The sequence below is a fragment of the Ictalurus punctatus genome, chromosome 22 (genome assembly GCF_001660625.3).
Source record: "Ictalurus punctatus breed USDA103 chromosome 22, Coco_2.0, whole genome shotgun sequence".
Taxonomy (NCBI): Eukaryota; Metazoa; Chordata; class Actinopteri; order Siluriformes; family Ictaluridae; genus Ictalurus; species Ictalurus punctatus.
In genome coordinates, this window is record NC_030437.2 from 10262236 (window position 1) to 10287129 (window position 24894).

Sequence of the window (24894 nt, forward strand, 5' to 3'; positions counted from 1 at the left end):
AATTACTCGATTCAAAACTGTTGGTTTGAACAAATCTTGCAACATCTGCACCAATATATAACAGGATGTTGCTTTATAGTATATCAAGCTGGTATTTGTCCAGTGTCTCATGTTCATCACATCATGTAACAAGATCTTACATTACACGGTCAGACTTTTCCACTAGCCGCTTTTTGGTTTGGTCAGCACAACTGTGTACATGTATATGTCCTTGAAGGAGCTCTTGATTAGTTCATACTGTGCCAGGTTTTTTGTGTTGTGTTTATTTCTCAGCATTGCTCAAAGAAGGGATTATTTGTTTGGGCACCAATACAAATCCTATGGCCACAAGCCAAACCACTTAAATAACCATGACTCAAGATTGCTAATTACCAGACAAGCTGATTGAGAGACTCTTGTACTATAGAACAATAAATTCTTAAGACACTTGAGGTTGTCCCAAGTCTCAAGTCTTGGGAGACTCAGAAAAGACAGGACAGATAAACAAGGGCCATAAAGATAAACATTAAAAGCCAGTGCCATGCAAAACACGAAGGTACTCAGGCATGTTTTCACACTGGTAGTCTGTTGAGAAAGTACCTGTATAAGAAAGTGGGCTCCATTCTGCAAGAAGGCGTCATTACGGATGGGCAGGATGAGTTGAACCCTTGACTGACCCGAACTGAACAGCAGACTGTCGGCACTGGTGCCATTCAGCACACCATCCCGAGCCCTTGCAGGATCCAGGGTCCCAGCAGGAATGTAAAGGGCTGTAAAGGCCAAGCGCACTTCCCCAAGAGTACCTGCTTCACGAAGGAAGCTAAGGGATAGGAAGCGCCCCTCAGGCTGGCTCTGAATACTCTGTCTCTCACGTGGATGGAAGCCAAATCGTCCATAAATGTCATCACTGTCTTGGATGTAGAATACCATCTGGGGATGATAGAAAACAAGGTGAAAATCTTCCTTAAACATATGGTAGCAAAAAAGCTATTAAGGATATTGAGGGCGGGGGGCGGGGGGGGGGGGGGGGGGTTGATCTGGGTAGCATGAACTTTTAAAAATAATAGCTGGAGCATTAACACACATCTAATGTAAGTTCATCTGCATAAAACCTATGCTCTAATCTTAGTAAGCCTCCCTCTTTCATTAAGCCCCACAGCCAAAAATAGTATTCACAAACCACTTTATTACCCCTTTAGTCATTTATCCAGACATCTTTAGAACTAGGCGAGAGATGTTTCTCAGTATTTTGCTTTGCGACTTGCTGGAATGATTTTTCACAGAAAAATGATGGGTGCTTGACATATTCAAGCTATAATCTATCCCTTTACATTCAGCTCTCATATGTTGCTGAGTCAATTCCTGCCAGCCATATGCACAGCAGAGCAGTGCCAGCCATATGCACAGCACAGCAGAGCAGTATCAGTGGGGGTAATCTACCACATTCATGCACTAGTGCAATTTAATGGCTTAAAAGTAAACAAGGACTTGATCTACCCACTGCTTTCGCACATAATCAGAGTAAAACAGTTATAAAGTTAAGGACAGAACACACACAGTTGCCTTCAGCACTCATCTGGCAGGTTTATTTTCCATTAGGACCACATGAAGGGAACAGACAGGTGACTATTAATTTACCCAACACTGCATTGATGTCATTGTGCCAGACAGATGCATATGGTTCTCAGACCACATCCCTCTGCAGCCAGTAAGTGTGATCCAGCTGATTACAAGTTTTCCACTGATCTAAAAATAATTTTCCACCACTCAAGTTCTCATCAGATACATTAATTTGATGGGGAAATGGATCCTGGTTCGTCTTTTCAAAGACCTCAGAAAAGAGGCTGAAGAAAGAGCCATGTGCCTGACATGACTTCCTGTGGTAAAAGTAATTGTGGTGACTTCCCAGGTGGGATAACTTCCCAGATTTATGACATTTTACTTCTTGGGATGTGAACCACAAAGTAAAACCTTTGGAAAACCCCTCATGTGCAGTCACTTTAGTTCTTTTGAAAGCTCTTGACCTCTTTCATGTATTTTGATTATTTTACAATATAACAAACTGAGTGACAACCCATTTTCATATCATATTACCCTTTATGATCTATCCATCATAGTCTATGCATAGAATAGTTTTCCTCCCCTAAACTACCTTCATCAAAGTTTGGACATTAAGTAGAAACCCAAACCAAAACATTAAGGTCAACCTCAATCACCTCCATAGGGTCATCTACTTCAGCCCCACCCTGCACAGATTGAGGGATCAGTCTGAGCAGGAAAGCCTCTGCTTCTTCAGGGAGGTCATCCTGAGTGATGTTTAATGGCAGGATGGCACTCATTTGCCCTTCTGCAAAAAACAATGTTCCAGAGACTGGGGACAGGTCACTGAAGACAGGGGTCTTATCTGTGGAGTTCCGTATTATAGTCCAGTTAACAGAGACAAGACCATGGGTTCCTCCATTTCTCACTATGGTGATGCCTTCAAACCTTGGAGGAAAGAAAGTAAATTATAAAGATTTGTATTGCCATTTTGTATTGAGTCAAAATGTATCTAAAGGCCTTTGATATACTATGGCAAAATCTCTATACCTCATAGTTGTATCTTCATTAATTATGACAGGCTGTGTTGGAGGAGGACAGCTGATTGACAACACGCCATACGGCTTGTCATTAGGCTCAATAGTCACCTGCACAGAGCTAGGAGACACCAGTACCGCATCACCCAACAGCGTCTCCTCCAGAAGAACCACCTGAAAGGACTCAGCAATTTCTGGAGTTCTGTCATCAATTATGTTAAAACGCAGCACTGCTTCATAAATCTTTGGGGGTAAAACCACCACCCTTTTAGGCTGTAGGTCCACAAAGTCCTCCAAAAGTGTGGCACTGGCTGCTCCATTCCCGGTTACTATAGCATACATGACCGAAACTTCTCCATCGTCAGAGCCAATGAGAAAGCCATCATCAGTTCTTCCACGGGTAACGGTGAGATTTATGACACGGGCACTTTCAGACACAGCAAAAGAGGGTTGCAAGAAGCGCACAGGGGCATCATTACGAGAGATTTTGATCTGCACACTTGTACTGTTGTGGCTTAGTAAGGCACCTCCTGCTACTCCAGTCAACTGCACGGTGAAGATCTCATCATCTTCTGGAACCTTGTTTGAAGAAGAAGCAATGTCAGCAAAGGTGACAGAACACAAAATAAATAATAAAAAAAAAATTGAAAGCAACACTACCTTATCATCATGTATCATTATACTAAAGACCACCACTGCCTGACCAGGGGGAATAGTGAGGTTTCCTCTGTCTGGACTCAGATCCTCACTGGCTGGGTTTGGGCCTCCAAAGATCTGTCAGTGTGAATCATTCTCATCATGAGTATAAAAACAAGATTAGGAAACAACATTTCATTATAATGTAATGTTATAATGTAATTTCATTACAATTGTTATGGCTCTGTCCTCAACTATCTTCTTTCAATCAGTTATAAATACAAAGAAGAATAGAAGAGAATTATAAGAAGAATAGGAGAAAAAGTATAGGACAGAATTCTTGGGGCTCACCTCAAAATTCACAGTTACTGATCCATAAGTTCCCTTTTCTCTGATAAGAGTAAGAGGCACATAAAGATTTCTGCCTTTTGGCTCCTCCACGGTGATCAGGCTGGTCTGGAGAATGAAAAAGAAAAGCTGAACATTGAAATATTCAAAATAATTCTTTGGAAAGTGAATATTGTTGATGTTGACTTGAACTGATTAGATTCTGTCTAATATCACACATTCATACATATCTTTTCTTTCTTCTTCTAGACTCATACAAGTCAGAACACATATAGACATTCTGGAGCTATCTGCTTAGCAGCTTAAAGCATTGGCTGGATCTAGAAGTTCCTCCAAAGCTAGGAATAGACTTATCTTATCTCTTCTACCATGGTGAGTGTATTTCCATGCATTTTGAGCACCTTTCTTTATAGAATTTTACAGAGCTTGAGTTAGTACTGCTAGGATGTAGTAGCTGTCGCATTGTTAGCTATGTTATCTTTATGAGCTTGCACTGTGTAGTACCAGCTTCTGCTGAGTTATGAGAGCCCCCACAGCAGTAATTCCACTAGGCCTTTTGGAGATACAGACCCCAAACTTCACAGGCAGAAATGTGTCCTTGTCTACTATAAGATTTATACTAGAGATACACAAATTTCTCAGCCGATACGATAACTGATTATTCAGAGTGATATCAGCCAATACCGATAACCGATAGTTCTGCCTTTTATGCCTTTTTAAAAAAAAAAAAATTATAATAATTATTCCACAATTCTGAAGGAAATGCCAATAAAAACTTTATTCTCGCCATTTCAACAAGTTGTTTCACAGTAACTGGTCTCATAAACAGAAAACACATTACTCTAATTACCATCAACACATTAACTAAATTCTGAAGATTAAAGCAAGATTTAATCTTTTTAAAAAAATTAGACTCAAGTCTAATTTAAAAAAAAAAAAAAAATTAGACTTGAGGCCGAAACTTCCGCTTCACTGCTGCAGCGTCTGGTGTAAAATTTTAGCAGTGCAGAGATTACAAACTGCAGTTTTGTCATCATTCCACACAAGAGACATTCCCGTCCTCTTTTGATTGACAGGATATGATCGGCCCAGATCATCGGATGTTTCTAATCTATAGCCGATAACCGATAGTGTGAAAAATAGCCTTTATATCGGTGCATCTCTAATTTATACACATCATGTTTGTTTAAAATGTATTTCATATTGTGGCCAAACCTAACATGGAAGATTGACTTGAGCCCCTTTTGAGTCCCAGATGCAGTTGAATGATTGGTCTGAGGAATTTAAACTGCATCCGGTTGTTTGGATTCATCACTTTACTGAGTCATACTTAATTTGCCTAGACTTTTAAATTCAAATGTTGCTTGTCATTGTGTCTCCGTGTCATTTACTGGCAATCAACTCAAAGGGGTGACTGAAAAAGTCTGGGAGCTCCTTATGGGGGATGGCAGCACAACTCAGATTCAAGACATTATGTAAACGTTCATTGACAAGTTAATCCAGTCAGTAAACTTCTTATATGTGTATTTTTACTCACCCTAGCAACCCAATAGACTCCCACCTGAGCGACCCCTCTGCAAAGGCATTCCACCCCCACCACTCTGCTGATTCCCCCAAGTCTCATTTCCTCATCTCCCTCCACCCCTTAGATTTTAATTGCCCTTCAGTAAACATGTAAAAATAACTCTGGGTGGGAGTCACCATGGTAACTTTCAGTTGTAGTTGCCAGTTATATATTTTGGTTACTTTCCTATGAATGTAAAGGCAGAAAAAGTATATATTCCATACACTATTATAATTGTTAGAAAGTTATAATGTCAAAATCTTACTGAGTTGAATGATATAATTCCAAAGGCATTGTCATTGGACAAGATGGTGATCCTGGCCGTGTTTGGAGTTCCAACCGTCACACCATTCGATGAGCTCTGAAATTATATGAGCGTTGTAGGTTAGACTGTATGAAAAAGTGTGTGGGATGCCCCTGCAAGGATATAAATATCTGACAGTTTTGACCATGTGGGAACATTTGTCTGGTCCCCACATGGCAACCTTTTTCTCCCAAAAAAAACTGCAGCTTTTATATAAAAACTAAAAGAGCCAAAATATTTTCTTTCGCTTACTGAGGTTAAGGTTAAGGTTAGGTTCATCATGTCAGTGGAAGGTCATCACAAGACAAACGTGCATGTGTGTGTGTTTTTCTTTCTCTGTTTGGGCCAAGTTTCACCACAATGACATGAAAATATGAAAAATCATGGCATACTGTGGTGTACATGGAAATCTTCTTTTATATAACATGCAACTTATTTTCAAAAATGAAAAGGGATGTATGAATTCTTTTTCATTTTTGTGGTTATGGATAGGGTCAGGATTTGGTCTAAGTCTAGAAGTATTAAGACAAAATAACAGCGAGGGAGAAAAACAGCAATATTTGTGTGTTTCTGTGTAAGACAAATGAGGGATAGCATGAAAGACAGTAAAGAAAAGCAAAAAAAAAAGAAGAGCAGGAAAAAACAGCTCTACGATTAACCCTACTGCAAACCTCTGCATTCAGAAAATATTCAGTATTCAGTGAGGCTGTTCCCAGCTGTAACAAAGCTTTCTTTCACGCACGGAGCTCTTGTTGCAGCAGTCGCACAGACACTGAACACATAGACTCAAACAATCCCTTCTGCCGACCATGACTTCAATCACAGCACCACCACAAGCTCACACCCTTCCCTCATAGCCATTCTGGTCTACAAATATAATGACCTGATACTACATGAGCATCCTTAATTATTCTGTTCATCTCTACGCCAGTGTCTTGGAATGCTGTTTGAGAACTAACTTTAATATATGTCCTAATAACATTTTTTATCAAATGCCTTACTGTAAATATCTCCCAATCATATTTTTAATCAACTAGTACATCTTATAGAAATCTTATGGTGGTGCATTCTCTTGTGTGCATGTGTGTGTGTGGGTGGATGTGTCTGTAAGTGTGAGGGTGGCTGAAAAGCACTCGTTGGCGGCGCAGAAGAGATCTGTAGAATCGACCAGCTCTCATTTGATGAGAAGTTTACCATGATGTTGTCAATTACTGTAATTACTATAAATATCCAAGACGAGGCTCATGGTACCAGAGGACCCCTACCTTCTTGAAATGACTTCTGTCCTTTCTGTGCCAGTCTGAGGCTCATTTGTCAACAGCAGACAGGAAGACCAAGAAACTGAGACATAACATCATTAATCAAACACTGACAACTGCTAATGGAACCATGCTGAACAGGGTCTCTGTCGAGAGACATGTAGTGCGATGTGGAAATATTCTAATACTTGTCTTCATGGTAAATGTAAAGGACCCTAAAGATCCAACACACAGTTTGCCCTTAACATGATATTATACAGTGAATACCTCATCATAGGTGAAGGTATTCTGCATTAGGGAGTCCATCCATCCATTTTCCATACTGCTTATCCTACACAGAGTCACAGGAGAGCCTGGACTATCCCAGGGGAGTCAGGACACAATGTGGGGGACACCCTGGACAGGGTGCCATCCCATCATTTGCGCAACTGCACACACTACAAACAATTTAGAGATGCCAATCAGCCTAAAACACCTGTCTTTGGACTGGGGGAGGAAACCAGAGTACCCAGAGGAAACCCCTGAAGCACAGAGAGAACATGCAAGCTCAGCACACATTGCGGAGGCGGGATTCAAACCCCCCACCCTGTAGGTGTGAGGCAAACATGCTAACCACTAAGCCACCATGCCCCTAGATACCTGAATAAAGTATTATTTTGGCATATTTAAACTTTACTTGAGTATTTACTTGTACTCTATCGTAATTATATCACCAAGAACAAAAACAGTCCTTACATTTTAACTGACACCTTCAAAGAACTCATTACAATTCACAAATGTTTCTTCTTCTCACATCTAGCAAATGACTGTATGCTATGTATCAGTTAAATGGGCTGAGTTTAGCATCCGATCATATCAATTTAGCATTCAGTCAACATCATTAATGTTCAAAAACTGTCAAGAATTGTGCCAAATCATCATCTGTGTTGACCTTCTCATGCTACACAATATAAGTAATTCTATGGCTATCCACGTGCGTGTGAATATGGATAAGACACAACTCTAGTTCAACTACAGTAATTGTTTCAATACGCTTGATTAAGCAAAGACTCATACAAAATGAGGTATCTCCTTCGCCTGTCTTTGACCCCCTCCAATTTGAAAAAGCATGCTGAGGTAAGTTGAACTAATTTGCTGACATTAACGGTCTATATTTAAGTTAGCCTGTTTTCTTTGCTAATTTCAGGTTAGACTAGCGTCAGTTCCAGTAGCTAACATACAGTATATTGACTAGACAGCAAGTCAAATTCTAGCAAATGGTAAATATTTACAGGATATGTTATTTACAGGATATGTTATGTCAGATTAATTTATTAGCAAGCTATCTATAGTTAGTCATGACCAGCAAATCTTCAGAGATTGAATGAATTGAAAATTATTTTCTAACAATTTTACAAGTAAAAAAAAATAAATCAGTTAAAGACATTAAAAAAACTTTTACAATAGTTGAGTACATTTAAAAGTAGCAAACTTTTTGACTTCCACTTTAGTACATTTTAGACTGGATACTTCCACTTTTAAATTGAGTAAGATTTTGACACAGTATCTATACAGTATTTTCACTTACTGTAAGTATGAATTTTCCAGTAGTTTTTCCACCCCTGTTCAGCAGTTATATTTTTCTTTCATTGTGTGTCATTGTGTGTCGTTGGAAGCTTAATTCCAGGCCAGTGCTTTTCTCATACTGTTTTTTTGTGCATCATTTCCCTTTAATCTTATAGTTAGAGAAGTTGTGCCTGTCACTATGGGTTTCCTCTCACAAGAAGATGATGCTTAAGGCAGTCGTACTGCTCAAGTGGCATGACTCAAACCTGAAAAGGGAGCTACAGAAGAGACATCAAAGGCCATTCTAGGGATTATGGGTCCTTTGACCAGAGTTCAAAAAAATGAGAAGCACTCAGGCCGTGTCTAGAATCGCTTTGAGATTCTCCTGTTTTGAACAAGAGTACAAGAGAGATCTGTAGTGCGCTAACTAAGTTTTTAAGAGGGAAGTCCGGAAAAAAAGAGCATACAGATGGTCACATATGCACGCAAAAGAAAGAATTCATTCATAACACAGACCTCCCAATGAGAGGAATGGCAACCAGAGCTACCGTCAACTCCAGAAAACATGCTTATCTTTCTTCAGTGCTTAACTGTCATTTCCAAAATGATTAAATGTTTTTAATTTGCTTAATTTGCTCTCCTGGAACTTTGATCATGTCCTGTTTCCCTAGGATGTAAATATGAGGTAGCAGACTTGCAAAGTCCCTTTGACATCCATCATCATGGGGAAAACGCATCAATATTAAAGAGACCCTAGGTCCTCAGGACCCCATAAAAATGTTTGGAACAGTGAAAATCTTGCCAAGACAATGACACAAATTGTGCAGTTTCTGAATTGCAGTGTTTAGATTCCTGTAGAAACCTCACCAAATGTCATTAGAGCTACAAATAAAAGTGCAATTCACGAGTTTAGCATTAGGTTCTGCATCATTTGCATGCAGGCAACTAGTTCAAAGGGTGCCACATGGCAAGAACCACATGACATAACACACGCACCTGAAGTGTGGTGACTTTACAGAAGGAGTGAATTTTTCAATGACCCAAACACCCACTTGTAATGAGAAGGAACAAATGTGTCCTAAACAAATGTTTAATGTCATCTACAAACAATGAATAAGTGCATGAAATAAATGAATGGAACAAACCAACTGTGCCAATGATGCCTTTGGCATAGAGTACTTTTATCACGATAGATAGAAATGGAGAAACATTGCCATGGCTAATTATTTATGCAGTGGTTAATATTGCTGGCTTCATTTTTCATTTTGAGAGGAGATATTGTGCTCTTGGTGCCTTAATAGTATTAAACATTAATAATAAATAGCAGTTTTGTTTGCTCAGTATACAAATATTGCAGTACCAATGTGTCAGAAAGTCAGTAATTGAAAATTTACAAGCATCTGCTAGGAAATGTAGCTACCATGGTCTGGAATGTAAGAATTCAATAAATATTGTTCTTTTCAAAATTAGTCAAAGAAGAGTGAAAATTGCAATCTCATTTCTAAGGCAAAAAAATTGTGATTCCTACTGCATGAATCAAGAATCATGTAGTGCTAATCAGATGAGACCATGAACACCATTAGCATGTTTGGGGAAAAAAAAAAAAGGACTGCTTGAAATTTTAATAAAAAATCCAACAAACACAGTGCAAAATATGGATCACTGATGCTTTGGGGCTATTTTGTGGTTGGGGTTTCAGGCACTCTTGACAAAATTAATGGCTTAATGTACCAGGATATGACAGCTTAAACCCTGGTTTGGGTCTGCCAGAAGGTAATGACTTGGCCATGGATCCCTTTAAAAATGTCTCCAACCTTGTTAGACATTACTGCAAGAGGCTTAGCACGCTTATTCTTTGTAGGTGTGTTGATACTTCATTGCCTCCCCATATGTAGAAGCTAGAAATATTATTCATTTTATGTATTCATTTATGCTCAATTGAACAAATGGTTCCAATAATTCTGGAGTCAACTGTATAAATTTACTTTATTCTAGATTACTGGGTTAAGGCAAAAAGCACACATCCACAAAATTGTACCTGGAGTCGGAGGTTAAACACAAAGGTTTCATCGGCTTCAGGTAGATCATCATCCTTCACGGCGATGAAGATAGTTTTGCTTGACTCGGAGGACAGCAGGAAAGCAGCTGCAGTGGTGGCCTCAAAGTCTCCAGTGTCCTCACTTTGCAGCTGCATCACCACAAACCACATTTTTACTACCGTCACATCCAATTTCATCAAAGCTGTAGGCTACATTCATGTTCTAGGTAGGACACCCACTTTGGAAAATAACCAATTATATGTAAATAAGTCTATACACCAAATATAAATCTACAGTTAGGTATGTTTGGTGTAAAAAGAATCCTGTATCTGGATCAAAATAATCTCCAGTTTAATCAATCTGCAGTGTTGAACCAAACAGCCTCACAGAGGTGTAACTATTACTTCATGTGTGACGTGAAAAACAATAGTTTCATCTTTAAAGAACAATGAGAGAATGGGAAAGTGTCCAAGTTTTCTCTACATAGAATGATGTGGATGACAATTAACATTTACAGTAATGCCACCCACTAAAACTCACCGTAAAAAAGGTCATACATCTTCCCTTCATGCTACGCTATGAATGATTTGACTGAGGAGCTACACTAGGATACTTAGCGTGACATTTAGCACTCTTTGTTGAACAGTAGGCAGATTTGCGTTGTAACGCTAATAATGCCCAGATGTGCACAGCAGTGCACTAGCAAGTTAGCAGCAAGCAGATGGTTGGGTGTGGAAATCCACACTGCTGGGATTGCAACATGCACATCTGCTTAGCACTATTCTGTAACACTTTGCTCACATTTGCTCAAAGAATTGTGTACCTTCAACTGTAAAAACTGCCATTAACAGTTGATATATATGTGGAATTTGTTGCCACATTGAGCCTGCTTTGATATCATCTATAACTTACATTACCTACCATGTCACTGTCACTGCTGAACCTTAACCTAGCTGCCTCAACCTGGTTACATTCATCCTTCTATTGACCTGAATGGCTTATAGAAATGAACAACTGATAGCTGATTTATTTCAGCAGTGTCCCTTTGGTCCCTTTTAGAAGCTTTATCTTTCTTTAGATTAGCTTTTAAGCTTAAAACAAACTGTCATTATCTTTCTTAGTATTATATAATCATCTGTGTTTCCTCGTGATATTAATTGATTTGATGCAAATCTTATGATTGGCTTTATTCTTGACCAATACAATTTCTCCTTTTTTTTGTCTACCAGTCTGACAGTGTGCATCTTCAGTGGTTTTTGAATGGGCAAAAATAGAACTAACATTTCTTTTACAATTTCTCTACAACAAAACAGTATTTCAAGATGTTAAAAATGAAATGTGGGTGTATCTGCTACTAGACAACAAGCCAAAGCAAGCAGAAATCAACAGAAAAATCATTTTAAGACATACTTTTTAACAATAACACAACATGTTAGCTTTACAGTTTACTGAGGGTATACAAAATGTTGCACTCTACTTTATCTATAATGTGAAAAACATAGACTCCTAGATCAGATCTTCCTGGCTACTGCAGGACACAAAGAAAGCTCCTATAGCCTTTGTTTTCTTAACAGTCTGAGCATTGCTCTAAAATACCTAAATGTGATAAAGTCTTAGATAATTATTACTTATTCAGTGTGGAGACCTGTATTGATACCACACCTTCACACCTACACTTGTAATGTCTCACTTCTACAAGACAGCACCAACTACTCGTACTACTACTGCAGCTAGAATTACTTCTCGTAAAACCCGATCCAGTTCGGAAGCGCTTACCAGGACTAGAGCAGTGACGTTGATGGGGTCTCCGACCCTCTCCACCACCAGGCGTACTATAGCTCTGCTGCTTTCATTCACCACAAACTCCGTCTGGCCCTGGAACCTCAGCTCTGCAGACTCTGACCTGGCACCAGGGATAAGGAGCACCAGGAATAAGCCAGCTAGAGCCAGGATCCCTGGCATTCCTGTAAAATGGAGAGACATACAGATGTTTAAATAGCTGCATTATAAGTAAATATCTATAAAGAAAACTTTGATATTTATAACCAAATGAAGCATTCTTAATCTGATTTTTTTTTTCAAAAAAGTGCAAAAGCATATTATCATACCGTACATATAATAGTATAAGAAGTGCAGTGAATGGTAAAGGTGTTAGAAAACATTTTAAAGAGAATTGAAAACTTTCTTCAGGAGTATTATAATCAAGTGGCCATTCTATGAAGCATTATTCAAGTCACATTTAAGATTAATCCAGCATCTCCTATTGGCTCTATTATGTTGTTTATAATGTCATTAAATTCATGACCTGCTACAGCCTGGTATACAGCATGTTTATAGTGTTTGATCACCTCTCATCTGTCAGTGGGATATTTTTTTCCATTTTTTGGGAAAAACATGATCGGGTTTCTCTCTTACTCTGACTAGTATGTTTGGCGGCTATGCAGTAGTTGTCATGGCTCGCAAAATAAACAGCTTAAAAAGTGTGTGTTTTCGTGGGCTGATTTGTGGGCATCTCCTCATTCGTGTTCTGACATTGGTATGAATCAGTGCATGTATCTTATTTATTTCTGCAGCAGGGAGATTGCTTAGGAAAGTTGGACTTTGGAAACATCCACTTCTTCATTTGTTCCAGTCCTGGTAGATGATTTGGGGCTAATTTAGGTCACAAGGGTATTCAGAGCTAAGGTGCCATGCTAGATTATTCTGCTTATGCTTCCTTGTATAGAATTAGTGTGGGTTTTCTTTAGAAAACTAAAGTAGAGTAAAAAACTTTTACTAAAGTAAAAAACTGGTAGAGGTACTTTAATAGTGAGCGAGATGACTAACTGAAACCATATTTAAATTTTTAATTTTTATTTATCACATATTTGGTGATAATGTGTGATTTTGTGTGATTATGGTCAGCACAATGAAGCCTCATATTCAGTGTCACTCTCTCTTAGAGCTGAGAACTATAGTGCACTTCACTCTAAATCTGCATTGAAACATCATTTGAATATGATTACTGGGTGTACCTTACGTCTGTAATTTACATTAATATCTATATTTCTTTTGCATCGTGTGGGAAAAAATATTGACCTGGGGCCAGATTCTCATGGAGTAAATACTCTTTCCACAAAACAGTACCACCACCGCCACCAACCCACCAGACTAAATACCTCAATACTTCACACACTTTAACAAACAAACCAGACTGCCACATTCACACTCCTAACTCTTGGACACTCTTAGCCTCTTATCACCCTCTGCTGCACGTCACACACATTAACATTGCTAAATACAACATCTGAAAATAATAATGTGCTTGTAATCTGGTATCAACATTCAATGGTTTGAGATGTTTCGTTAAAAAAAACCCTATAACCTTGTGTTTCATGCATTCTTCCTAGGGTATAGTTATAACTGCCTTGTACATCCTACCCAGTGCATTACATCTGATATTCAGCCACAGAAAAAATGTGGTGGAAAAACCGAGCCAAACGTAACACAACAAAATCTCGATATTTACATATTTACTTGATTAAGATCTACTACTGATGAAAAAGCATTCAGACTGAGATGGTCACCTTATTTAAATCTGAAGGTGAAGTGAACAGTGATAGTTACAGAGTTCAATACGTGCCATAACCAATTACTGAAGCCTTTGTTTCCTGTCATTTCATTTCTCATTTCAGTCAGATTTCACTCCCAAAATTTGACAGATTTCACTGCAATCCTGGTTAAGGGGCTAAATTATATCATGACCTCAGTTGATGTGTTTAATATGAATATGTTAAAACACACTAAAATGTTTTGTGTTTATGATTTTGTCTGAACATTAGTGGATAAAGTCTGGAACGGACTGGACCTTTTTAAATAAAAACCTCAACAAAACCATGAATCAAAGTGAAATGATCAGTGCATCTTCAAATGGCTTCACAGGATCACAGGCTTTAAGTCTCTCATTGTCACATATTTATATCATGCCAAGATCACGAGACATTTCAGTCTTGTCACTTTTGTAATAGTGCACTGGAGGTAATCAAGCCATTCTTCATCAAAAAGGTCACCATGGGAGCTTCAGCAAAGCTTCTTGACACTGATAAATAAAGACTCTGTGAGGATCTCCTCATCGTCTGCCAGCCCACCACAGGACATACTGGCCAGAGTCACATCAGACACTTTATCAGTGACCAGGAGGCCATAGAGTGGCCAAGAACCTGGCAGCCTGGCTCTTTGACTGACCCCAAGACCAGCTATTGTGCCGATGTCTTAGTGTGAATGAGAAAATTCCTGAGATGCCTCAGCCAACAAGTGAGGTCAACAAAGTCCTCACAAGCAAGTGCTACAGGTGGCATGAGCTGTTTACCAAACAACTGTTTCCCAGACCTAGTCCTGGAGTACAACTGTACTGCACATTTTGGTATTCTCCCTGCTATAACACACCCAATAACTTCGAGACCGGCTTGTTAAAAAGCTGATGAGCTGAGTCAGCTGTGGTGGGTCTAGGAAAAACATTCAGTGGAGGTTTACCTCAGGACTTGGATAGGGAAACACTTCTGTACAATTATTTGATGGCTGTGGGCTACTACAGGTTTCCAGAGAGTCAAACAAACAAACAAACAAAAAAATACAAAGTGAATGCTTAAAAACAAGACAAACTACAGCGGAGATCTATTTAGAGTTGGGTGGTTGAGACTATTATTACTTTTATCTCTCTCTTTCTTTGTCTTTTCTTTCTTTCATGACAGCTAAGAGACTACCATTCGTTCACAACTGCACAAATGACTCTAGCGTCCTCTATGGCCTTCACTTTCCATGTCCGAATGCTTCTGAAGATTTATATCTTTTTTTTTTTTCAGAAGCAGTGCTCTGGAAATACCACAGTCTTTTAAAAATGCCCGCTTGCTCATGCCAGGAAACTTGATTACAATGGCCTTAGCAGTTTTTGGGTAATGCAGATTAAGCTATTTTATTCAGAAGATTAGCAGATCAAAGTTTGCAGAGAAAACTCCCCTCTGGGTAACCCTTGGAGGTTGATTTTACTTAAAATATATAAATTGAAATATTTTTTTGCCACCCTATGTAATAAACAGCAGAAGGCCTTGACCTCAGGGCCCTCAAGGGTGACTTGGCAGCAGGTTCAAATAGCAGCCATGGCCGTAATGTAACTGAGACTTAAGCAATTACACTAGATCAGCTGGCTGAAGATGTGATGAAGTGTATGGTTACGACCTTGCTCTGTAGCCCAGTGCCTGCCTCTTGGGTTACCCCTAGGATCTGTAATCTTTGCATCAATTATTCAATCACTAAGACTTCACAGCCAGTGCTGAGCAACCCATGTGTGTGGGTATGCTCCAGGATGCTGCTGCTCACTTCAGGTAAGGTGTGCATGTTTGTAAAGGACAGACCCAAGATTATGCTCAGAATGATAGTATGCAAGTGTCAGATGATGTGCTTTGATATTGTAATGATCATGCACAATTCAGCTACATACAACCAAATGCAAGGACAAATTCCATAAAGATGCCACATCATGATCAATCAATGAATGATTTAAATCAATGATTTAAAGTATTTTGCAGAATGGAAATGACAGAATTGTCTTCATCTTATGGTCTCTTTAATTTTGCAATTTCAAATCTATTCAATTCAAATCAGTTTTATTTGTATAGCGCTTTTAACAATGGACATTGTCCAAAAGCAGCTTTACAGAATTATATAAATTCAGGCTATAAATGTTAATTGCATGAATTTATCCCTAATGATCAAGCCAGAGGTGATGGTGGCAAGGAAAAACTCCCTGAGAAGATATGAGGAAGAAACCTTGAGGGAAACCAGAATCAGAAGAGAACCCAGCCTCATCTTGGTGACACCGGATAGTGCAATTATAAATAAAAACCTATAACTGTGTATTTACATTACATGTAGTACAATTGTGTAACCAGGAAATTCATTGCAGTTTTCACATGAAGTCTATTTTATTGAAGTTATCCACTGTTCACTGATGGAGACTTGAGTGCACAACTGTCCAGGGCAATTATAGTCCTAAGCCGTCATAGCATAACTGTTCATATGAATTGTGATCCAAAGCCATCTTCATGGTTTTTAACTGATACCATCCTATTCTGAGAGGCTCTAGAAAGCTTGTGGAACTGATAAGTGAAAAAGATCATAGTGCATAAAGTGCATATGGATGTGAATAGTACTTGTGTGTAAGACTCCGCAATGGTAAGGAAGTTTGTAGCCACGTTTTGTTTTTAAAGTAGGCAAATAGAGTCGAGCTTTATTATTATTTTTACAGGTGGTTGGTCTACCAAGTAAGTGAAACACCAAAGTACACAAAAGATCTTGACAAAATAACATTAAATGCTCAGATATCTGCAGTGGAATATTAGTCTAGCTCGAGGTGCCAGTTGAGCTCCTCATGACATTAATTCTTGCACAATGTCTTCTAACGTTATGTTGGTCAAAGCTGATCCTTGGTGACTCGGCAACTCGAGGCTGCTTGACTCATCCTGAAGTAGCTGAACATTGTTATCACTGCTGTTGTATCACCCTGATTAGAAATTGATGAGAGCTAAGCAGGTTCATAGCACTATAAGCACGACAAAGTCTGTACAATTAGGACTACTTAGGACAATGGCAACTTGATCCATCATTGAATATCACTGAGCTTTTGTAGCTGTCAAAATCTGTCCAGTACAAAGCACCATTTGGCAAACTCAACTGAGATTAAGGTTTGACCTCCATCTGTGCAATGTATTATCAATTCTTGAGAATGCAACCAATTTACTTCTTACTGGGAAAGCTAAAGTCACAAGGCAACTTATGCTGTATATCCAAATGTTGCTCAGATTTTCAGCAAATTTCAAAAAGATGTGCAAAAGACAATATGAGTCATTGTACTTCAGAGATGCCAACACTCCTAACCATGAAAACTCTCACAGGCAGTGAGAAAAAAAAACATTTTTTTTTTTTAACCACAAAAACTCCAGTGTATGTTGGTGGACCTTTTTCCCAGAGATGTGCGCCAAGCAACAGTACAAAAAAAGCAGCAAGGCAAATGTCTGGTGTGACTACTATTTAATAGTAAGCAGCTCCTCACTTATTTACTGACCAATGAGACCACGGTCCCGCCTTCTTGTTTATTACCGGCTCAGATGACGCTGCCTTGTGAATTCACAGGTCAAAAATTCACCTAGACAAAGTCAGCGCAAGGTGAAAATAACCACTAATGAAGGGAACTGCTCATTTTTTAACAAATGGCATGCCCTTTCCCCTTCGGTGAATGGGCTTTTCAGCCACAATTCTATAGATATTGAGACCTCTGTTGCCAACATACCACCTCAATTCCCTCAACCTATGTGATATCTAGGCCTTTTTCATTCTCTTATTTCCATCCAGGTTTTCTCATGCTCTTATTAGAAATCTGCGTGATGGAAACCACACCACATGAAAACATTGGTACACTAACTCTTGGATATGTAACAAAAATAAGACACTCATTTCTCATGACATGCTCTGTTGCCTCAGTAACCAGTCTCATTTGGGGGGCTCTGGCAACCCTCAAAGCTGAACTGTATGGAGGGCTCGGAAGCCAATAATTGCCACTCACGCTTCACCTAAAGTATTTTTAGGTAAGTTGCTGTCCTGGGCATCTTGAGGTTGGGGGAAATTAAGAAATTTAATAAGGGACTATGGCTAAAACATCATCATTAAACCAGTGAAGGATTTTTTGAAACCCCTCAGTTTTCATCGTTTAGACACTAATTTGGCAGAACCCTGCCCAAGGCATTCTTATTTTTGGACCATATAGAGAACCTAGAATTAGAGTGCAAGTGAAAAAAAAAAGTGTGAGTGCATTTGTGCGTGTTTGTGTACGTTTGAATACGGGGAGTGCTGAGAGGTTTGAGTGGGAGCAGATGTCGTTCTGTTTGAGGGGCATAAAGAGGGAGGAAAGAGAACAAAAATCTTTTCTAGAAATGCATGCACAACTCTTTCATATATCGTCATATGGTACTTTTTATCCAAGTGTTTCTCCTCCTTTGTAAAGGACTAAATGCCAATCAAGTCTGCACTGGCCAAAGAGTGAAGGGAAATGGGAGAAATATAGGCTACATTTTGAAGAGATTATCTCTAGTTTGCTCTCTGCACAATTCGGCTTGTTCCAAAGGCATCTCCTATTCTTGTTCCCAAAAACACAATGACTTTTCTTTGCTCTCAATTTGTGAGCTGCGAACACAAGAAAGGGTCCCATTGAATTTCACATTGCGAATGCTCCTGGAGCCGCAGAGCTCCATGACTGATTAGCTATTGTGACAAACAATGTCTGGAAGGGAAGAGAAAACTACTTTTATAGGATTAAACGAGGGCCAGCCTCCCAAATGGCAGCCTGCATGAGGAAAAAAAAAAACAAATTATAAAGCTTATTACTTCATCAGACATAGCCAGTTGAGCCTGGCTGAAATGCTAATTGCCTTTCTTTGTAGCTGCACACACAGAAGCGATGGGTGTGGAGTGTATGTGTGTGTGTGTGTGTGTGTGTGTGTGTGTGTGTGTATGAGCGTCTGGTGAGAGAGACAGAGAGAATCAGCGGAGTAGAAGGGACCACTCGATTCACTGACCACCATACAAAAACGTGCAGACTTTTTTCCTTCTTTTTTAAACCATGAATCTCACTGTTGTGTTCTTTCTTTTCTTGCAACATTGTTTTTCTTTTTTTTTTCCACTCCAACGCCCCTTTTTTTCCACACGAGAACTCCTCCTAGACCGAATCAAACCCCCATTCAGACAGTTAGGTCTCTTTCTCTCACTCCGTCTCCCCTCCAAGACCCCTTCAGCAGAGGAGAGGTGTGGGAAATTCCTACCGTGGTCTCTTCAATCTGGCGAGAGTGCCAGCGCTCAGACAGATGGCTGGATTGAGGATGGGAAAAAATGCCTGAGCAAACGGAGCCCTCTGATCTGATTTAAACTCAGGGATAACTTCTCGATGACTAAGGAAAGTCAACACTCCTTTATTGCCTCAAAATGCCATCACCTGTTTTGTCATTTAGTCTGACTCACCAGTAATGACTATCCCGTTCTATAAATCTGGTCATCCACTGTGTTAACATGTGTTGTCAGAGGAGGCGGCAGCACTGAATTCAGCACTTGCTGGTCAGCGCAGGTCTTTGCATGATCCCGGATTCAGTTCAAATCCTTCCACTTCAGAAATTCTTTCACCATGACGAAACACAATGGGGAGAAACCTTTCTCGTGGTGGGAAGAAGAAAGAGCCATAGAGAAAGGATGGAGAAAGAGTGGCTGTGGATACCACGGCAAAAAAAGGGACAAAGCCAGAGAAAGAAAGAAGCCAACCTCTCCTTTGAGCTTACTGTGTATCTATGTGGATTCATAACAGTTTCGTTTTGTGGTGCGCTAATCCCTGAGCCCTCCATCCATACTTGCAGGCTTCCAAATCACTGCTGTTTGTACCCTTCACTACCAAACTTACCTCTTGCGGCTTAAGGGATAATGCCCTTATCCCTGTGATGGGGAAGTAAATGAAAAGAGAAAATGACGATTTGAGCTAGAACAAGTTCAGCTTTATAGATTTGTGACCCCCGCATCACTCCATTGCATTAGGATACCTGCTACTGTTAGGGTTCTATATAAAAGAGGATAGTGACCCCCTGCGACTTACCTTGAAATCCAGCTAAATCATTTCAACTATGAGGTTTGCATTAGAACATGATAGAGAAGAGTGAAGAAAAGCAAGTACAAATGTGTTTCAGAAGTGTACATCCAGACTCCCATTATTCATTCATCTTTAGCTTTATCCGTCAGGGTCATGGTGGATTTGGAGGCTATCCCAGAAACACTGGGTGCGCGGCAGGAATACACTGGATGGGATACCAGTCCATTGCAGTGCAACATGCACACACACACACACACACACACACACACACACACACACACACACACACATATATACACACTCATTTACATGTTCATTCACACCTACTTATTTAGTGTAGCCGATCAAACTACTGGCATGTTTTGGGAGTTGAAGAACCCAGAGGAAACACATGCACAGAAACTCCACACAGACAGTAACCAGAGATCAGGATCAAACCGGAAACCCTTGAGCTATGAGGTGGAAATGCTACAGTACCTGCTGCACCACTGTGCTGCCCTAGACCTGGATTTATTTATACTTTAATTATGTTGAAAATATTAGTGTCCTTTTAATTCCTGAAAGGGAAATTTGCTAAGGTACCCACCAAAATAACCACCAAAAGTACCACTGATCAGAAGGTTGTGAGTTCAAATCCCAGCACCACCAAGATGCCACTGTTACTGTTAGATCAATGGTAGAACTTCTCAGCTGTATCCTGTCTCAATTCTAAGTCGCTTTGGATAAATACTTCAGCCAAATATGTAAAATGTAACTGTGTGCATAGACCAGAAATGTTAGGAAAACATTTTGATTCCCAGAAATACAAAAGAAAGAAAGACAAGGGAAAGCAAATAAACATGACCTGTTTATTTACTATGAGTAAAGACTTGTGATCACGCTCAACAGAAATACTGCTTGCTGCTGGACATGGACTCATTTCAACCGATGTTACAGGTCACAGTTCAGTGCTCCAGGTAAATAAGATCTTTTATTTTTATTTATTTATTTTTTTTTTGATGATGCCCCAAAATGAAAATTCAGGGCACACCATATAAAAACCAAATTGCCTTGTTTTCTTTCTTTCTGTTTACAAGTTCATTAATTAGATGTATATTGAATTTTTATATGTATATTCATTTATAGTTATATTTTCATTGCTATGTTTTTGTATGAAACTTAACGGACAAACTCCACGTTATTGAAAAACATGACTGATATGCAATCAGTTAGTAAGTATCATGAAATGTTGCTTCATAAGATTTGAATGATTGCTGGAGGAGAGCAAAGGGAACAGTGTCTCGAATTAGAAGTTCTTTTTCGAAGTTTGCTAACATTTTTTTAACGTTATATTTCTAAGTTATACTAAGTTGTTAGCTTAAAACTTTCTGTTCTATTAATCTTACTAAAGGAATGCAGTGAAATCAGTGTTTCTGTCATTTTATAACTTTTCTTTTTGTTTTCTGACTTTAACTAAACTTAGAGTGAAATATTTTTCCAAATAAACTTTATAAATGATTTCAGTAAAGATATGTAAAAAGCTAGTCAAAGATGAATGATTAGGTTTTCTAAGATTTTGTATGTGGAAACTAATTTGTATAAAATGCTTTACTGGACCTTTCACAAATATTTTAAAGCAATTCTTCAGGTCGCTACACAAACTCAGTAACTATTGCTTAAAATTAACTCATAAAATAGGGATTGAAAAAGATCTCTTCACTTAATGTTCCCAGTATTTTAATTTTTCCCTATGCTTTTTCTTTTAAATCAGACATACATTTTCTGGGAGAACAACTTTGGGTCCTTTTGGGGTCCAAAATCAAACTCTTTATTATACAGTTAATTAATCTGATCAGCTACGTATAATGATTTCTTGTTTCTTTGAACTTCACTTAACTGTTTCAGGAAGAAACTTTATCTAATATATTGAGTTATATATACACTTTCTAAAATAAAACAGCTTTTAAAAGATTTTAAAAGGCACATGGGAAAATAAAATTATTGAAAGTGTGCTGTCTTAAGGAAAGGAAATTGCTGTGGTATGGTCTGTGATTGCCAGCATGACCCGGGTTTTTGTATGAAAGGTATAAAAATGATACTGACAACTCTTCAGGAGTCAAGCAATTAACATTCATCATATACATATTTCATACAAAATCCTGCATGTGTATTCAACCACGAGATGCAGAGTAAAGCTCAGTGGCATATTCCCACTGCGTCGCCATTCTGCTCTGGGTGCGAAGTCTTTGTGGAGCGTTTTCACCAACTGAATTCATCCTCTCCCCAGAGCTCAGCGCCTTGCGTGGCCACTTTGTTTTAGTGGAGGCCCCAATCTGGTGGGAAAGGAGGATCCAGATTGGAACCCTGCTATGTTGGTTCAGAAGGTGTGGAAATCTCAACCAGACTGGAACTAATGCCAACTTGAAAGTGCGGTCAGTTTCTGAATTGTTAATTGTAGGGCTGTGAGAGGTTTTGCGTCGTTTATTCATCAATGCATACTCATTACATCAGAGATTGACAAGGTGTCATCTTGAGTTTGATTAATGTGGGGGAAAAAGAAAAAGTAATTTGATACTATGATACTACTATGACTATTATACTATTATACTACATTATTAAATAGGCATGTGGCCATAAATGCACGTGTGAAGGCTTAAATTAATAAGTGTGTAGAGATATATGTAGATATGATTTTATAGAGTGTAAAGATATGACGCAGGAGAGATATGACTTAAGTATGATTTTATCATTTCTCTAGGAAAAATGGCCTTCCTATTTTGCTCATAAATGTCAAGAATAAAACTGAACAGATGTCACATTTAGCCTCACTTTTAATTTTCCTCAAGTAACGACTTAAACATATGGATTAACCAAACTAGCACGAAAGAAACAAAACATGTAGACGATGTATGAAAGGATAATGGAGGTGGCGATGAGACTGAAAGTCAGCTTGGTGAATATGTAAGACATTATATAGAAATTTCTGTTGTCCTCCACAGTGCTGGAGCTTACACTAGCCTGAGTAAAAGGCAGCCCAAACCACAGCGAGTGCAGAGGAGCCATTAGCTTAGCTTGCGCAACTGCGCTGTGTGGACGACTCTTTCTTTTGTTTCAGTACACCTGCTGCTCTTCCATCATGTGTGGTCCTTGTGTAGTCTGTTTATGTCCCACAAACATCAATCAGAGTCTTAGCACCTCATCAATGGGAGTGCTGTATATGGCGTGTCACACTTTGGCTACAGCACAAAAGTGTAACTCAATGGCTCAAGACAAACCGAGAAATAGTGTGTAGTTATTTAATACAGTAATGAATAATATATACATAAATACATGTTGTAGAAGAAGTGCATGATTACAACCAATGACAACAGTAGGTAACAAGCTAGCACAATGTTATTGCTAATAAATTGAATTTCACTAACATTAAGTCATTTGTTTCAACCCATACGATGGAGCAGTGATGCTAACCACCTGTTAAAAGCTAATAAACTGGTGCCCACCTTCTCCTTAATTTTAAGAACAGCAGCTGTTCATCATTTTGGAAAATAAATAAAAGTTTTATACACACACACACACATACACACACACACACACACACACACACACACACACACACACACACACACACATATATATAATTGGCTGATGATTTTATTCAAAGTCACATACAACTGAGACAAGATACAATCGTGCAGTAGAGGGTTACGGGTCTTGCTTTGAACTCATGACTTTCTGAAAAACTAAAAGCCAAAATAACTGATGTTTTGAGAAAATAAAGCCAGCCACTTAAATGTTCTTTCATCTCACAACCCATGCTGCTTGCTAGTAAAAACTCCACCACAGAATCAAATGAATAAACTACATAGACTGAATATATTATCTAATTCTCCCCCGAAGGCATATTAACACGAACCTACTATGTCCTTCAAGTAGCACTGTGGTTTAATATGTATTGGTATTTGGTCTTTTTTTTTTTTGAGTACTTTCGAGCCAGGTCCTCCACTTACTTCACTGTGACAGATATAGGCTACTAAACATTGTATGGTAGGCCTATCTATATACCGTATGTTGCCATAGCTTTATCAAAATTGGTAAATTATTTGAGTCATGTAGTTATCAAAAAAATCAACTGATATATTTACTGTATGGCTGACCCTGCACTCTGACCCCAGCTTCCTGACAGGCTGGGGTATGCGAAGAAAACAATTTCCCTGTGCTCTACTGTATATATGACCAATAAAGACTCATTATCATTATATGTTGCCACAAAGCAGATTTACACAAATCTGGATGTAGATGTAGATCCCAAACCCAAACTCAAAAGTTTTTTTTCCTTTCTTTCTGGGTGACACTGAATAATGGGATTATAAATCATTACTTTTTTTTTTTTAACATAAAAAAGTCAAACAAGTGTGTTGAAAGTATGTTCAGTGTGAGCATATTGTAAAGAGAACTTCTGGGATGAGCACAGGACAATCTTTATGATCACAGCAGAGGTTCATAGGTACAATCACCACATGCTACCAACCATTATAGAAACAGTAGTCAACGTACAACAAGCTCATATTGTTATTCAGTGATAGCTGGAGGACAGGGGACAAGCAGGTGAATGATGTATTTAACAGCAATAGAGAATTGTGGAAAAACAACTTTAAAAGTGCTGATGATTTGTGCACAATATGAGCTAACAAGTCTAACTTAAATAAAGGGTTGTTTTTAAGAAAGAACCGTGAAATAAAATCCCCCTTAGTGTATCTAGAAAGATTTAACCAGACATTTCTGTCAAACGCTGAAAAAAAATCCGTAACTGGTCTTTAAAAAAAGTGATAAGGAACCATTGTGACCTATGACCTCGAGTCCTGCCCCCGCGCGCAGCTATTAGGATGACACTACCGCGTAAATCACTCTAAAATGGAGGAAACGGGACAAAGAGAAGCCGCCTCAAACCCTGTGTGGAAAACAGGTACATGTTCATAAAGTCGTTCAGTGGATTACATAACACTCTTC

At 38.8% G+C, this 24894-nt stretch overlaps 1 protein-coding gene across 1 annotated transcript in view; it reads right to left on the reverse strand.

The window, feature by feature from the left end:
• The window catches only part of adgrv1 (adhesion G protein-coupled receptor V1), a 132206-nt gene that overhangs the window by 106520 nt on the left and 792 nt on the right, over positions 1 to 24894 (reverse strand). Inside the window, exons 2-9 of the mRNA XM_017452534.3 lie at positions 12027 to 12214; positions 10250 to 10399; positions 5369 to 5464; positions 3543 to 3647; positions 3216 to 3329; positions 2569 to 3134; positions 2196 to 2466; positions 580 to 909 (exon numbers count right to left, since the gene is read on the reverse strand). Of these exons, the coding sequence (XP_017308023.2) occupies positions 580 to 909; positions 2196 to 2466; positions 2569 to 3134; positions 3216 to 3329; positions 3543 to 3647; positions 5369 to 5464; positions 10250 to 10399; positions 12027 to 12212 (1818 nt within the window). The 5' untranslated portion in view covers positions 12213 to 12214. The remainder of the gene's footprint in view (positions 1 to 579; positions 910 to 2195; positions 2467 to 2568; positions 3135 to 3215; positions 3330 to 3542; positions 3648 to 5368; positions 5465 to 10249; positions 10400 to 12026; positions 12215 to 24894) is intronic.